The sequence below is a fragment of the Erpetoichthys calabaricus genome, chromosome 7 (assembly GCF_900747795.2).
Source record: "Erpetoichthys calabaricus chromosome 7, fErpCal1.3, whole genome shotgun sequence".
NCBI lineage: Eukaryota > Metazoa > Chordata > Cladistia > Polypteriformes > Polypteridae > Erpetoichthys > Erpetoichthys calabaricus.
The window spans coordinates 174852334-174870472 of NC_041400.2; the positions used below are offsets into that span (position 1 = coordinate 174852334).

The 18139-nt window shown below is 34.7% G+C and overlaps 1 protein-coding gene across 1 annotated transcript in view; it reads right to left on the reverse strand.

The window, feature by feature from the left end:
* The window catches only part of lnpep (leucyl/cystinyl aminopeptidase), a 117118-nt gene that overhangs the window by 24506 nt on the left and 74473 nt on the right, over window positions 1–18139 (reverse strand). The window contains exons 6-10 of the mRNA XM_028805735.2: window positions 16632–16783; window positions 14172–14285; window positions 4394–4525; window positions 2656–2787; window positions 1131–1285 (exon numbers count right to left, since the gene is read on the reverse strand). Of these exons, the coding sequence (XP_028661568.1) occupies window positions 1131–1285; window positions 2656–2787; window positions 4394–4525; window positions 14172–14285; window positions 16632–16783 (685 nt within the window). The remainder of the gene's footprint in view (window positions 1–1130; window positions 1286–2655; window positions 2788–4393; window positions 4526–14171; window positions 14286–16631; window positions 16784–18139) is intronic.

Consider the following 18139-nt stretch of genomic DNA (forward strand, 5'->3'; position numbering starts at 1 on the left):
TCTCTGACTTAAAGTTTAAAGCCAAATAATATCAAAATACTTCTGTCGTATCACCTATGTCCATATGTTCAATCTCCTTTCGCTTTTACCTTTTCGGCAATACCGCACTGAATTTTGATTCCGTGTTTGGAATTACATCGTGACAACACAACATATAACTGCCTGTGAGTGAATATCGTTTCTCTCTCTACACGATCTGTGTCTGACAATAGCATTCACACAAATGAGAAATGATTGAACCCTGTGCATGGTTTTAATTTTGTTAGATGTGGGCAGGAATTTTCCAAATCTCTTTGCATAAAGTCTTGTCTCATGGGGCTTGAAATTTTTTCTCGCGGGATTTAACTTTCACCAAACAACATATCTTTTAAGTCTCACAGATATGCCTGTTCATTGGGAAGAAACACTGCTTTTCCATGATGGCAACACGAATTAGACGATCTTCAAGTCTCAGTAATAACTTCCATTTGTTTGCGCTAATGCGATCTTTTCTATCATTTCTTGAGACTTTCGAATTTTCGTACTTCCATTATCTCTAACCTGCTCTGCATGTGTATTGCGCTAACATTTTTGAATTCTTTACAATGTTCTACTTTGTCATCTACTCTGTCTTTTATTTCCAGCCCCGGCAGTGGTTAAATCTCTTGTTACAAAGTCTTGTCTCACGGGGCGTGAAAGTGTCTTTCTGAGAAAGTCACGTCTTGTCTCTCTTCCCAAGATTTCTTTATTATAATAGAGAGATTTTCAGAATTGTATGATGGACATAGTTTGCTGGTCATGTTTCAGTTCATTTTGTATCTCATTATTGTTTCACTGCTAATTAAGGAAAAAGAAACAAGGGGTCTGAATCTTTAAGAGCAAGCTAAATAAAATTAATTCAAAATAAGTTAATTAGGAGAAAAAACAGGCCACTAATTAAGAAAAAGGTTAGAATGAAAACCTACAGCCAATGGGGCCCTCCAGGACCGGAGTTCGGGACCCCTGCTATAAATCAACACTGTTTATGCTTGCCATGTATTCTTCTTAAATAATACTTTTTTCTTAAAAATATTCACAATTAAGCAGACTAATAAATCTACCTAGATTTATTTATACATATTCTCAAATTACATACTTTAAGTCTACTATACCTGATGGTGGAATTCTTTGGGTCTACACTCAGCTGGAAGTATTCCTGCTGAAAAGATACATTTTTGCCATTTCTCGTAACAGTCACAAGAGGAAATCCTTTCTGTACAGTCCACGTTTTCATCATCCTGGAGATGCTTGATGTTTTATCTGTGACCTGTCAAATTTGTAATTTATTCAGATAATCACTACAAATATAAAGTAGTTCTTCATTTATTTTCAACTGTGAATGCTTTTTGGTATTTATACTTAGCACTCAGATTCATTTTTGGAGCAATGAAGGTCTCTCTTTTTACCCTATAAGGTTTCACATTCATCATGCAAAGCTGCACACTACCATCATAACCATAAATGAAACAAGATGAGGTAAGACAGTATTTCTATAATAGTTACTTCTCTTTTAGAACGTGGACATGTATATTTTCTTCAGTTTACTGTCACTGTATGCTTGAACTGAAAATACTGAATACTGTAAATCTGAAAATCTAAGATGCAGGGGTATGTGGTATAGCGGGTCCACAGCTCTCAACAAAGGCCCGTTTTAGATAAATAAATAGACGCTAGTGTAAAAGTAGCACCAGGCTCTTAATTGTATTTTAAAGGACTGCTTTCAGCAACATTTTAACCTCATCATCTTTTAATGGATTATTTATTTAATGAAGACATTTAGTAACACTGCACTTATTTATTGGAACACTTTACTTTGAACACTTGTTTCTTTTTGTTTTGTTGATTGTTTTTAATAAAAACACTTTTGCACCATCCCCTTGCTCCATTGTTATTGCCTCACTGTCTAGCTCATCGGTAACATTACCGACAGTGACGGGTTCAAGGGCTCCTGAACAGCAGATGGGAGCATGGAGCCGAACCCGCATCGTCACAGGGTACTGTGTGTGTCCATTTTCATATAAAAATGTGTAGTTACTTGTACTTAAAATATCACTTATGTAAAATGCTCTCTCACAAAGTAACCAGGATAAAAAAAAACACTGATTTAATTATTCACATACATAAAGATATTAATCTAGTGACTTTAGCAAATAAAAATTAAAGAAAAAGCTTTTTAAAAACACACTAAGACATCTACCCACCTTTCTTTTCTAAATAGGGTTTATAAGGCATTAGTGAGAAAATCTCCTATTGAATAATTCCATAACATTCCACTTGTCACAATTTAACTGAATAAGCTACAGGAACTACTTTCAAAAGCTATGGAAATTTATATGCAATGAATACTCGATTTGTCCCATTTTCTTAATTTTAACAGTTCCTGAGTACTTTTAAACAAAGTCAATAAGAATAGGGATAGAACTAAAAGAATGAAATCAGCACACAAAAACAAAGAAGTAGTTTGCTTTAAAATAGAATATGATCTGCATGTAATTGGATAACCTTTGAAAATTCTAGGTCAAAAACAAAAATTTTATATGGATGGAATGTGAATAAAATTCATGCAAATATGCCACACTAAAAAAGTACATTTTCTAACATTTCCAGCTTCATTTAAAAATAGCATTGTTGTATTACCTTGGACATGCTCTCCCACAAATCTTCATTCTTTGTATTTCCATTTTCATACTTTTTTAAATATTTAATTATGCCATTTTGGAAATCATCTTCAGACATACATGACTTCAGCATTAACAAAATAGAAGCACCCTAGAAATATATTGGTAAGAAGAATCACTCTTTGTATATGCTGATTTAGCAAATGTAACTTCACAAGGCTGGAAATTCAATCCAATAATTTCTATAATGAAAATAAAAAACCTGTCTCTTACAACTAGTTTCAACTAAATTATTAAAGACTCGGCTAGCATACTTGCTGCAGTGATTCAATAGGGCCCTTTTTACTGGCCCTGTTCTGTTTCAGATAGGCTTTGTCCCCTAAAAACAGCAACAAGCTATATTACTAATGACTTAATACCCTTTGATAGATGAAATGCTACAATTACTATGTTGTTGGATGTAAGCAGTTTTTGAAATTATTGATCAAACAATCATATAGTACAGGCTTAAGAACAATGTTGAGTTATCAAGAATTCTTAAGTGATTTAGTTCATACTTGTCAAAACATTTTTATTATGGAATGTGAGGAAGGTACTTATAATATTAAATAATGAAGTCAGATCTAGTGACCCTTAGGGCTTATTGCTGGAAAGGAATAATTTCAATTTCTTTTCTACATGCTGATATTATGTTCTCTAACCTAATCTTAGCATTGTCCATGTGAAAGAAAGTTATGTTGCATTTAATGACACTCTGATATTTTAATGCCTTTAACACTTGAACATTTTTCAGAAAACTCACTCTCTGATTAAAAAAATATACAGAATTCCTTTCTTGTAAGAAAACTTAAGTAGGTTGATGCAGCATTCTGTGGGATAGAGATTTGTTTTTGCTTGCAGTTATTACTTGTGTGTGAAAATGAAAATTCCCTGGGTAATGGGTAACAAATATTTAGATTTCAAATACAGTCCTGGTCATTCTCATTTAGTTTTATTTTATCCACAAAATGATTCTGGATCAACTTTCTCTGTCAAAAAGGTATTTACATATTTTACAACTTATGCTAAAAAAAATCTAAATGTTCAGAAAGCTAAAGTGATGTTTTAGAAGTGACTCGATTAAAAGCCATTTTCAGCAGAGAAGATAAAATTGTCCTTTATAAAATAACATGACCATCTCGACCCTACAAAACTCATTTCAGAGTCACAAGGAGCATAGCACCACTGGGAGCAAGGCAAGAACTGGTCCTAGATGGTGTGCCTTTACAAGACCCATCTAACACCCAAATTCAGACTAATATTGGGTGAATTCAAAATTAAGCTAAGGCTGCTATCAATCTTTGGTGAGGTGGAAGGAAAACCAGAGTATCTACAGAAAAATACTAGCAAAAACACAGGAAGAATATGCAAACGTATAATGGTCTTGAATTCAAACTAGTATGCCTCCATGCCATCATTAGTAATATATTCATTGAGAATATAAACTTAGCAGAAGCAATCCTGAATTTGCAGCATCTCAACAGCCAAGGAGATGCTTTCATAACCAAGAAGCAGTGTGTGAGGCTTAGGATGATGGCAAGTACTGCTGGTGGTTTCATTATTTACAGCTCAATGATTTGTACATTTATCTTAGTGGGGTCATAAAAAGGAGGAAGTGTTTATTGATGAGAAATGATCAATTATCACGCTGTAATTAATATATACTTTTATTACTTACAGATTATCACAGAACATATCATTTCAGCAATGAAATATACCTTTTCATAGGATACTGAATCAAAAATTTCCTCAATCTCTTCAGGAGTGCTTACAGAAGATGAGATGGGATGAGAGGAGTTTAATGAATCCTTAGCCATCGCCTTGAAGCGAGCCATCAAGAAATCATCATTCTGTGAGATAAAAGGAGGAAGAATCTAATTAATAGGGACGCATTACCTGCATATATCATCTGTTTTAGTGGTGTAGGTAACATGTAATGCAATCATGTTTATTTCATTCACTACATGATTAAAATAAAAATAAAGCAGTAATTCATTTTCACAAAATCTGTGTTATATTCTTTAATTTTAAACAAAAAAAGAACTTGTCTGGATTAAACATTAGATCATTTTTTTTACTTCCAAAATTTCACTTATTAAACTAGTCCTGAATTTATGAGAACTATTCCTTGTTTATAAAAAAGATTGCAGATAATGTACAAGAACTATGTTACTATAAAAATACTAGCACAAAAATGTTTGTTCCTTCATATCCAGCTGTAAATTTTGGAGATTTCTAAAAATCTATACCTCCCTAGAATCATTGCTTTGGTATGAAACAGAAAATGACATCCATCCAGTGAATCCCTTGACTCTGATAAAGAGCATTGTAAAAACAGACCTCTATAATGATTCATATGAAAGAGACAATATTTTTGACAGGAAATAATATTTTTACAGAAATAACTGAAGAGAGACATGGAAACTGTCCTGAAGGTAAGGCTTCCTAGGGAATGCCTAGAAACAGTTTGTAGTGATGGATGAGAGGTTGGCCTCAGTGTGTGAGACATAATGGCGATCACTAAAACAAGTAAGAATAGGTAATAAAGCCACCATAATCTGAAAAAAGGCAGTTAATTTTATATGGGTTCTGAACTAAACTTCCTTGACAAATTAAATATGAAACCTAGGTTACTCAAAAGTGTACCTAAAGGCCATGTAACATTACTTAACTTTTCAAACAATTTTCAGTCATAAGCCTTCATTTACATAATCTTAAGAGTCAAAAGCAGTAAATGGTATACTCCCATGAAGCTAGGTGCATATTGTGACATGCCGAGCGACTCAGTCCAACTAGTCTGCAACTCATTCTGACAAAATAAAAAGGGTTTGACTTTGCCTTTAATTGTAGGGGTGGGATTTGTGTGCACAAGAGTCAACAACCAATGAATGTTCATCTGGAACTACAATGCATATAATGCAGAAACGAAGAATAAGGCTTATAATAATGGGCCAAGATTGTGGCTGAACTTGCTGTACCTGTGTCATATAGCACTAGGTCCATCAGGCAGCATGCTACTGGCTGTCCCAAAAAGGGACATGAATACACTGGAAGGTTGGCACTCAATCAATAAAGTAGACATGCCAAGCAATTTTCAGCCGTTCAGGCTGACATGGTCCAGTGACAAGATCAGCAACTGTAACTGACAAGTCAGCCATGCCCAACAACTAGAAGTTCTGTAATGAGACACTGCCTTAACACACAGAACCCTGGACCAAAGATCAACACCAGCTGTGTCATATGGTCTTGATCTTCATACTTGGGTAAAGTGAGGAGCTAAGCTGTCCATCTTATAAACACCTGCGGCCTCATGTATAACGCAGTGTGTAGAACTCGCACTATAACATGGCGTAAGCACAAAAGCGGGAATGTGCGTACGCACAGAAAAATCCAGATGCAGGAATCTGTGCGTACGTAAACTTCCACGTTCTTCCGCTACATAAATCCCGAGCAACGTGAAAAGTAACACACGTGCACACGCCTTCTGTTCCGCCCCAACTCCTCCCAGAATTACGCCTCTTTGAATATGCAAATCAATATAAATAGCCCTTAAGCTCAGCCTTCTGTGAAAAGACAATGGGAAAAGCACGAGGGAAAATATAAGAATTTCAGCGAATACCAAGTGGAGGCAAAGAAAAACATACTATTTGTTGGTTTAAACAGTGATATAAACAACAAAAGGAAGTTGATCAAGTGACAGAGTGTCGGAGAAACTCGAAAGCTCAAGTTCACACAGTCGCACAGTGCCCGAAATAAAAAAGAAGTCGCATATCAAAGTCGCTGTGAAAAGGCGAGTCGTAGCCCACCGTCTGAGTGTCATATGAAAGCTTATTAGGGTACAGACAAAAAAAATAGGCACAGTGGGAAAAATACATGAAATGTCAACTTTAATCTCGAAATTTCCACTTTAATCACGTTTATTTTGCCATTAAAGTAGAACATCATAAACTTCATCTTAAAATTGTTTAATTTACTAGTTTCTCCAATCCCATCGTAACTAAAGTAGCACGTTAAATGCTTTGTTCTGTATGTGTTCTTCTATGTGCTCTATGTGTATGAATCACTACCTGCTTCTTAAACGGGCTTTCTCTTTCTCCGACAGTTCACATAATCCATTAAATTCGTGACATTACAGCTCTCTGAATAATTAAAATACTGAGATGTATACGTGATATCTTTTTCATGATGATAGGACTGAAAGCATGTTATTAAACATGGGAACACGGTGGCGCAGTGCTTGTTCATGTCTCACGCAAGAGGCTTGCTGCGCCATGCGCGACCTTCGATGAAATAATTTATTACAGAAGTACAGTCTCTTTCAAACATACTAACCTCCAATTCCTGTCCTTACTTTTCTTTCTCCAAATACCCAATCGCCACACAATCAGCTCTGTAATAGACGTGAAGCCAACTGTAAGCTTAGAACGCCGATTCTTCAAAACTTTTAAGGAACAATGAAATATCTTCGCAGTACATGTTTAATTATTCTATCCATCTATCGTTCCAGTGTCGCGTCAGCACCAGCAAGAATACAGTGCAAGGCAGGAACAATCCCTGAACTAGCTAGCGCTGCGGCACCGTGTCCTCACACGTTTAATTATTAACAATACAGATTATTTAAATGAAGTTAAAGTTTTATCTGTATAATATAATCAACATATTTTGCTGCATTTCATCTTAAAAATGATATTGTCATCATATATAAATACGCGCTTTATAAAGTGGCGCAGGTTGTGCAATATTATAATTGTAGTGCAAGTTTACAGTGAGGTGATTGTACTTATAAGTACAAACAGTTCTACAAGGAGCACTTGATGGAGTGATTGAGTGCGTTTTTCTGAACCGCGAGGTCCGTACAGGAAAGGCTTTGAAGTGTTTTGCCGTGGCTGAGGCAGCATCTGCTTGATGCTGTATACCGAAAATTCTCTTTCTGATCAGCTGCTGCTGTGATTCCCCACTCAGATACAGTGATATAAATACTCCGAGTGGTGCAGTGAGTGTAATATGGAAAAAGATGATCCGCTGAGGCAAACCTTAACGGGAGCAGATGAAAAAAGAAGAAGAAGATGCAGTGAGAGTAACAACGCTAAAGCAGTTATGGTATTTGGAATACTATGGCTATTCTCTGGACCATTATATTGCTGCAGGTTAATTACAATCAGATGCATTACACTAATAAACAATATGCAGTTAGTTTCAGTGTATTTATAAAGCCATGTCAGGAATGTGGCTCCAAGAAAAAGGGTAACCACACAGGAACAGTAGCACTGCTTTGATGCTGGGTGCCGCCAGTCTGCAAAACCGAGCGGAGAAATTGTGTACGCCAGGGTATGAGGTACCGTGGAAATGTGCGTGGCTTTACGCCAAGTTTAGGTTTTATACATCGCGATTTAAGCGTTTAAATGTTTGTACGCAACATTTCTCTGCGTACGCACTGTTTATACATGAGGCCCCTGGTGTTGAGGTGACTCAGATTAACATAGTATTTCTTCGACAAATCTGAAAGCTCAAAAATGGTAGTTAGGGGTCCAGTAAATATTTAGTATATATTATTCTTTAGGATGAACTTAACTCTTACCTCCAGAAGTCATGGAGTTTCAGGGATGCGGAGTCTGAAATGTTCATGCTCAAGACAGTGAGTGACAGCACTCATGCTACTTAAGAAACAGCTATTAAATGCAATGATAACATACAGGCCTTTTGATTTGACTAAAAAGTAAGCAGGACGCTAAAAAAAAGTGTGATTTATTGAAGTAATGGACAAAGAGGCTTTTGCGAAGGAAGATTCTGACAAAACCATATTTTAGAATTCCGCTGCTACCTCAAAGATTTTCTACCAAAGTGTATGACAATTTGGTAAATGTAGGTAAAATGATATCCAGGCTTTCTGAGAAAATGTTAGCTGTGGTATATCACTGAGAGGTTGAACACACTCTGCAACACACTACTAACCAAAACAGGCATTTCCACCATGGAGTTGGCAATACTGGTAGAACCTTTTAGAACTGTGAACCTGCAAGGACAGATGAAGTCAGACCTTAAAAACTGATTATTTTACAGGTGAAGTTTGGTTACACCCATTTCTGTATCAAACACACAATGGTACCTTGAGATTGACAAATTCTGGTCACTGGCTATATTTAAAAAGGGAATAAAACGATTGTTCTAACTACCAAAGCAGCATACTCCTCAGCCTGCTCAAAAAGCTAAGGCTGAAAGGCTCTAGGCAATAATCAAACCTGGGATCAGGAGATTAATGTGGATTGAATGCAGAAAAAATTAACTTTTTGACTTTGCATAGATTCAAATGAGTCACAGTTTAAACATCTTGTCCATTTGCGCTCTGTAGACTCAGAAAAGTTTATGACCATGTGATAAGAATATGGTGTTTCACAGCTGCTGCTGTGGTTAAGTCAATCTATACAGTTGTAAAACTCTGCCAAGAGGGTGTCATATCATCTCATAAATTTTTTATTTCATAGACATTATTTCAATGTGAAACTAATGTTTACAGAACAGAGTATGAGCTTCAGCACTACCACATACTTATTGATTTAAAAATAAATGTGAACAGGCAAATGAAAAACGTAACAAACACCAAAATGACAAAGTGAAGGAAAAAACACCCCATCCCATCTAGATATATCTAAAAGAAAAAAAAATATGCTGACAAAAATAAATAAGGAAGAAAAAGGCCTACACTTCACGGTTAAAGTTGAATATACGATACTTAGTGAGCTCAACTCAATTTTCAAGATACAATATAGTGAACGGACAAGTAATATTAATGCCTCTAAAAGAATAAATCAAAAAATAAATTCGCTCAGGCATGTACTGAATACTGCTGATTTGTCAAACATGTTGCCAGGAGGATCTTAGCAGCTACAGGACTTAATGCAATTAACTTTTTATTAGGAGGTGAGAATGAGTACAAAGAAAATTCCAGATGCAGAAAAAGTGGAGGAGAACAGGTTATAGTAATATTCTCAGTGAATGAAACAGAGGTGGAAATAGAAAACCACAATGATTTGGGCAGGACTAATATATAAGAAAAAGAAAAAGAAAAAAAAAAAAAAAAAAGAACCTGGAACTTTAGGGTCAGGGGCTAAACCCATTAAATATTGTTTCATTAAGATTTTAGGTTGAATAAATTAGTGATTGCGATTTTCGGAGAAAGTAACAACCACATTTAAAGATTTAACCCAAGCTCAAGGGGGAAGAAAGGTGCCAGATTTGAATCCCACTTTAGTGGGGCAGAAAGTTGTTTCATGCATCGGTCATGAAAATATGCATACAAGACAGAAACTGGTTCTGATTTTAACTGAGCAGTAGAAATGAGAAGGGATAGGAGAGGGCAAGAGATTTTGCATGCTTTGAGGACGTAACCTAACTGCAAGTAAAACGATACATGGAGGAAAAAGAGTTTTGAGCAGATGTCTTGGAATGAAAGAAGCCTGGACTCCTCTGACAGCTTGTCCAGTGAACAAATTCCTAATGTAGACCAGCATTGAAAGGAAATGGGATGCCCAGCAAAGTTGAGAGCATTAATATAAAAGATAATGGTCTGCATACACCATTTCTGCAAAAAGTCCAGACATACCTCGACTTTCTGAAATACACAACACATATAGGAGATGATAAAATCTAATTTACAGGTCATGGAACAGAATTTGTTTTGTACTAAAACTATCCAGAAGGTGAAGAGGCAAGACTAGATTAGATTCAATGGAAAGCCAGGTGGGGAAAAAAAGAGAAGGAGGGAAAAACCAGAAAGAACCAGGACCTAAGACAAAGGACCAATGATAAGGATCAAAATCAGGAAGAGACATGCTCCAATCTGCCCTGGCTAGAGTGAGGACTGAATGTTTAATTTTTAGCTGGTGTGTATTTTCACAAAAAGGAGGATAGCTACGAGTGAACTTTGCAACAAAAATGAGGATGGGTGGTGGTGCAGTATTCAGATGTGTTTTGTGTGGCAAGGGTTGCACAGCGTTCACATGGTTAAAATGAATTGAAGACGTTTAAAGAGAGAAATGCAGATGTACTCCAATTTACTTTACAGCTGGAAAACCTCTCATATTTATGAAACAGGCTTAAGATAGAAGATAAATCGTCACAAACATTCTCAAGAAACAAAATATCCTTGGCATATAAGGGCATTTAATTAAATGCATCAGTAACTGATATACCAGAAACAGTGTTACAATTTGTATAAAAAACTCATCTTTAAATAGGCTGACATGAGAAGAAAAAAATAATTCCTGACATATTGGTCTAGAACCAAGTTAAACACAGATGGTATAAAAAAAAAACCCAAAACAAAAACAGAGTTCTGTACTGAGTTGATACAAAAACGGTGCGAATGTAATGGTAGTGGCTTTTTTACAGTATCAATACAAAAGTGAAAGTTAGTACCACACTATGTGTGACTGAAACTAGACTTATTATCCACGCAGATGGCGCAGTGGTAGTGCTGCTGCTTTGCAATAAGAAGATTGTGGGTTCGCCTCCTGGGTCCTCTCTGTGTGGAGAGCGCTTTGAGTTGTGAGAAAAGCGCTATATAAATGTAAAGAATTATTATTACTACTACTTCGGAAGGCACAATAATACTTGATAAAAGTGAGTAAAAACTACACACAAAACGTCTCACGTGCTACAGCAACATATTAACACATCTGGAAAAGAAAATTGTAGTGGACAATTGCTGGAATAATGCTTAAAAAATGGTGTTAGTTCAGAAACATTTTTTTCCTTAATATTTTTATTTACTACTACAACAATCAATATGAAAAATGATGAGAAAATAGTTTAATAATTAGTTTAGAAAAAACATTTGTGCATGCTTTACAGCAGCAGGGCAACACCAATTAGATGCAAATTGTAATTCTTTAACAAGTGCATGGAGATATTAATCGCTTTATAATATCATATCATGTACAATCTTGATAAAGGAACAAGTTTCAAATGATGTGACTATCTGGCTTGTCTACACCAGTGATGAAAAGAGCTGCTCCATTTGTTAAAACCAAAATAAAATTTATTCAGTGGTTCAATGCTTCAAAGCACATCACTAGTAATATGATGTGCTGTGTTTACTTAACACATCATGGGGACATGCAGTTATATCAATTGGGACAAAATGGCATTTAGCTTTTTAAAGGCAAACTAATGTTCATTAGAGTAACTCCTATCGTGAATACAAGTAAAGCCAGTCCATTAAACTTTCTAATTCTGGATTTGTACAGGCTAAGCAATAACAAAAGTTTAATCAATCAAGTAAACTGCTCTGAAAACAGGACAACAAAAGGCTGTTTTTACCAGAATTCTTGAATAATAAGACTCATCAATTTTACATTAAGCTGATTTCACACAGGGAGCCTTGAAGTTGGAACAAATGTAAAAAAAAAAAAGAGTCCTAGTAAAGCACCAAGTTTTGTGACAGTTGAACTAATTAGACTTCTCCATTACATATTATTCTGCAGTCTAAATTTTTTTTTTTTAACCTAATGATGCAAATATAAATCTTATGATAGCAAATGTTAGAAAGGTACAGTAACAGCAGGATTCTGACAAACCATATTTCAAAAACATGTTGTTACAAAATCACCTTTAAAGAGCTTGTTTAAATGAAAATATTCTGAATTATTCTGGAATTCATAAATTCAACAGTAAAGATATAATAAGGCTTGGATTTTTATTTTAGTATTGACTTTAAGCAGTATTTTTCAGTTATGTTTGAGAAAATATTAGAAATTAACATTCGAATGTGCACTTGGTAAGATAAAATCATCATAATTCTTTACAAATACAATGCTGAAATCCCCCTATGATAATATCCCTGTCACAAGCTGCTATACTGTGGGAGTTCCCATATCTAAAACACATTAAATTCAACTACTGACAATTCCAGTTTACTTAAATGACAGCTGGGCAACTACTTGAATGATATACCATAAATTTTAAATGTGAGGTTTGCATTAATATTTATATATTTTATATTCTACTACAGAAGAAAGCACAATATTGTCCATTTGCATAATTAAGCTACTTTTAAATTTAAAAGCCAGTGAAAGGGATTTCTGTCTATGCCGAGGTATTGATTAGGTACAGAGTATTATGAAATTTCATTGGAATTGGTTTAAAATCCAAAAATTCTGGTATCATGACATTTGTGGTTATCATTATTGAGAGCATGTGCGGATAGTGTGTTGCCACACTCACCACACAACTAACAACCTGGACTGGGACCCAAGTGCATCAGGTGACACCTCAGCACCACACTGAATCAGTGTGAGTTATCATTATCCTCATGTACTGTAAAAACTCCATAGCTGGTAATAAAACTGACTGTATTTTGGTGTAGAAATGAATATGGTTAGACATTCACAGAATTCCATTCAGCACATATACATCTCTATATGTATATACTCTACTCTATTCTGGTATTGAAATAATTTTTTACTTATAAGTCACCCATTAAATATGCAAATTGATCTACTGTTTCCAAGTACAACTTTGTTGCCACAGAGTATATATAAAGGATAAATATATTTTAATACATAAACTGTAATTATTGTTTATCTTATATGTTCATTTTTAAGCACCAACAAAATCCTATTTTTTTTTTAAAGTGATTGATATTTAAATAGAGGATTACTATTCATATTTCATTCACCTCTATTAGTTTTTCTTGTGACAAATAAACAGCTACTGAAGTGAGAAATTAAAGTTTAACCTCTCTTTTAGTTGCTGATATTCTGATAGGGTCAAGGTCCATAAAAATTACATTGAAAATGTGCATTGTTGTTTGCTTTTGACAAACCCAAATTGTACAAGTGAAACTACCATCTTATTTGTATAATGGAATATAAAGTATATCATATGTTTATTGGAATTCCATGGTTATGTTCTCTCTAACTGATAAAAAGGAATTTCATAAACTTGAGTAAGAATGCTTACTTTCCAAATTGCATACCTTTGAACACAGGATTATATTCTTTAGGTCTAAAGTGTCAACTCTCAGCAACAACATAAATTTTCTCTAGTATGTGGTATCCCACGAAGATCATCCTCAGTTCTTTTAATCACTGCAGTGAAGCCTATGATCATTTACTAATACTAATCGACCAAATAATCACAAATATAAAAAAAGCATCCCTATATAATGATAATCTGTTTCTTTATGATTGAATCAGAATCATTACATATATACACATTACATACAAGGGATTAGTTTCTGTAAAAGTGTATTGTTATAATTAAAAAAAATATCTAAAAGTTTACTGAACTCTAAATTAACAGGAACATCATAGTTTTTCAACAATTAGGTCAATGTTAAATCTAAGGTTGTAGACTTTACTTTTCCAATTACTCCCCTATAATGACTTCAGGTTTTATGTCTTTTCTTTCTGCCCACTTCCAGTGTACAGAAGTATTACAACTGATGTGTATAATAATGTTCACAAGATAAATCTCAGGAGAATTTATGAGACTTACAACTTCAAGCTCAGGGAAAGTAGACTGCACAGACATGAACTCCATAAATGTAGCGAAACCTTCATTTAGCCAAAGATCACTCCACCATTCCATAGTGACCAAATTGCCAAACCACTAAAAAAAAATAAAAATGATGTTAATAAATATAGCAACAGACAGCAATGATTTATGACCAAACTTTGACAATGTAAGAAAGTCCTCCCAAAGATACTCTAGCAAACCCAGAACAGTCACAATATATTTATGTTTATTACCATTGGGAGATGCTTATTCTAGTTTATAATACTTGAGAATGTACTTGCAAATTGTCTGCATTTAAAAGTTGCGCTGTAAGGAATGCAAGATAGAAGTGGATACATGAATAAATACCACACATGCAGGAAAAATGAACTTTGGCATCTGGAAAAGAATACAGTACAAGATATATAAATATAATATACATATACACACACACACACACACAGGCACGCACGCAGTGGTGTGCAAAAGTATTCAATCCCGTTCAAAGTCATCATAAAAACTCAAAAGTTAGTGTTCGCATATGTATTCAACCCTACCGTTGTCGACAACCCTTTTGCTGTATTAATAATTATAACAAGACAGTAATAATACTACATTTTATTTAAATAGAACCTTTCCCATGCTTAAGGTGCTCAACAACCTTAATTTTTTTGAGGCAAGTATATACCAGTTTTGCAAATTTTTCAGGAGTGATTCTTCCCCATTCGTCTTGGCAGAGTTTATACAGATCATCTAGGCTGGTGGGATGGCATCTCTAGACAGGACTTTTTAAATAGTGCCACAGATTTTCAATAGGGTTAAGATCAGGGATTTTTAACTTGGTCATTCCGAAACATTCACTTTTCTGTTTCTGAGTCATTTCAGTGTCGCTTTAGCCTTATGCTTAGGATCGTTGTAATGAAGGATGAATTTCCTCCCGAGCCACAGGTTCATAGCAGACTGGAACAAGTTCTCCTACAATACTGTGTGGTATTTATGTCCATCCGTTGTCTCTACAACTTTGACATGATTCCCAATCCCAGCACATGAAATGCATCCCAATAACATGTTAGCCCATCATATTTCAGCTTAGGTATAGTGTTTCTTGAGGTATGGGCAGTGTTAGTTTTACGCCACACATACCTCTTTGAAGTCTATACAAAAAGTTCTATTTTGGTCTTATCTCACCATAAAAACATCTCCCACATCTTAACTGGGTCTTTCTCATGCTTTGTAGAAATTGCCATATGTGATTTTATGTGGACCTTCTTATGGAATGGCTTCTTTCTTCCTACACCCTCACATAGGCCTGTTTTATGGAGAGCTCTGAAAATGTGGACCCATGCACTTTCACTCCAGTTTCAGCAGAGAACTGCAGAGTTCTGAGAGTGTGTGTTGGTTTTAGTAGCCTCTCTCATCAGTCAACATCTTGCTCTGATGTTTAGTTTTGAGGGGTTCCAGTAAGAGTCTTGGTGCTGCGACGAATCTTCTACTTTCTGATGATGGATCCAACAGTGATTAATGGGACATTCAAACTCTTCAGTATTTTTTGTAGCCATTTGGTGCATTTCAATGATTTTGCTTCTCACATCAGCAGGATGCTCCTTTGTCTTCATTTTTACACTGATTGTTCAACAAAGACTATGACCCTTACAAAGGGTGCTTTTTATATACAGAGAGATATCCGAGACTCAAAAGTAGTACCTAATTATGTTTGATTATGGTAAAATTACTGTCACATTTGTGTAGAGCTGGAGCTTGCAAGGCACAGAGGTTTAAATACTTATGCAAACACTAACTTTTGAGTTTTTCTTCTTCTTCAGTTAAATATCTACAGAAAATTATTTATTTTGACTTTGGAAAAGCACTGTTACAGCATAAGAGTTCACATTCAAAATACTGAAAGGATGAATATGAGTACAAATCTTTTGAAAATTATGATGACTTTCAATGGGACTGAATACTTTTTACACACCACAGTATAAAGTATGCATATATACATATACAAAAATACTCAAAGCACTAATGTCATTTAAAGTAGTCCACCTCAACATTCAGATATGGACCAAATTTCAGATGCAAAGTATAAAAACTTAAAAAAAAAAATAATTTCAGATAACACATAAAATTCTCAATAAAGTATAAAACTAAGGCAATTTTTTTACATTACACTGCATTTCATTTGTTTCTATAATAAAAAAAATCCTGACTTAGTCTCAAATGAGGAAGACAACAAGCAAGCAAGACAGACTAATATAAAATGGCTTAATCATCTACAAGATCTATAATTTTAACAATGCATTTAAATGAATGTGATGAATGCAGAATTTTATCTTCATTAAGAGTGAATTATCTCCTCATGCACATTACTACCTAGTTGCCTAGCATCTTTGTTTGTTTGTATTTCTATGCATTCTTTTTCCCTTTTATTTACTTAATAGTAAATGGAGATATTGGTACCTGATGAGCCAGTTCATGTGCAATTACTACAGTAACCCTCTGTTTATCTAGAACTGTAGATGTGTTATCATAGAGAAGTGCTGCTTCTCTGAAAGTTATCAAGCCCCAATTCTCCATAGCGCCGGCTTGGAAATCAGGAATTGCAACCAAATCTGAGGAGAAAATAAATAAATGAACAACACAAACAACCTAAATGCAATTTAAAATCTTCTGTCAACTGTATAATTAAGCATTTTATATAGGGATGCACCAATATGGGAATTTTGGGCCGATGCCGATATCCGATAATGTCTATGTACTTATCTGCTGATGCCGATATACTTATTTATAAGATACAGAGAAAAATAAGACTTGATCTGTCTGGACAAGAACTCCAGACAAAGTGAACATTTATTTGTATAACAATTTTGCACACCACATTCAGTCATTAAAAACAAATGATATCTGCCACATTTGGCTGGCTACTTGTTGATTATATGGGAAACAGTTTTGCAGGTTTTTTCTTTAAACAACACTTTTCTCTTTCTTTTTGATGGAACAAATACAACAAATTCAACAATAATCGAAAAAATGAAAACTGAAAAAAATGGTAAAATGTACAATGACAATGAAATAAGCAATACCACTTAAGAATAATAACTTTTGCATATTATTTACAATCATTAAAATGGCTTCTGCTCAACCATATTTGGCTGGCTATCTGATCCTTTGTTTTATAGTCTGCAGTATTAAATACCACATAACTTTTTTTCTTTCTTTTGATGGAATAAATCTAACCAATCTATAATTTTAAAAAACAGAAAAGCATGGCTGTGAATACTTTCCGGATGCACTGTATATACACAGAGGTGGGTAGAGTAGCCAAAAATTGTACTCAAGTAAGAATAGTATTCAAAGTAATATTACTCAAGTAGAAGTAAAAAGTAGTCATCCAAAAAATTACTCAAGTAAGAGTAAAAAGTATTTTGTGAAAAGATTACTCAAGTACTGTAGTCTGTATTGTATTATTTTATATTTTTGTCTGTCTTATTACATTTCTAAAAAACATAAATCATTTATTATGATCAAACAGTTACTCTGTACTTGAGTAGTCTTTTCACAAAATACTTTTTTACTTCTACTTGAGTAATATTACTTTGAACACTACTCTTACTTGGCTACTCTACCCACCTCTGCATGCATTTTATTTATATATACACTGAGCATACTTTATACATAAAATATATGTTGTTGTACCTTGCATAACCCTTATGGCACAATAATAATTCAATACATTTATGGTTACTACAGTATTTGGATTTAATAATCTTCATGTGGGAAAAGGCTGACTCGCATAAATAAGTAGAGCCGAATAATGCAGTCAAGGAGGTAGCACATTTCCTCATGTTTGGGTACTTTTTCTCTGTAAGTTCCAAAACTGTCCATGAGCCCCAGACTTCGGCTGAATGTGAAAAATGACGGCTGTCCGATTAACTGCGATTTTAGTTCCCTTTCCTTTCTCTTTCTCG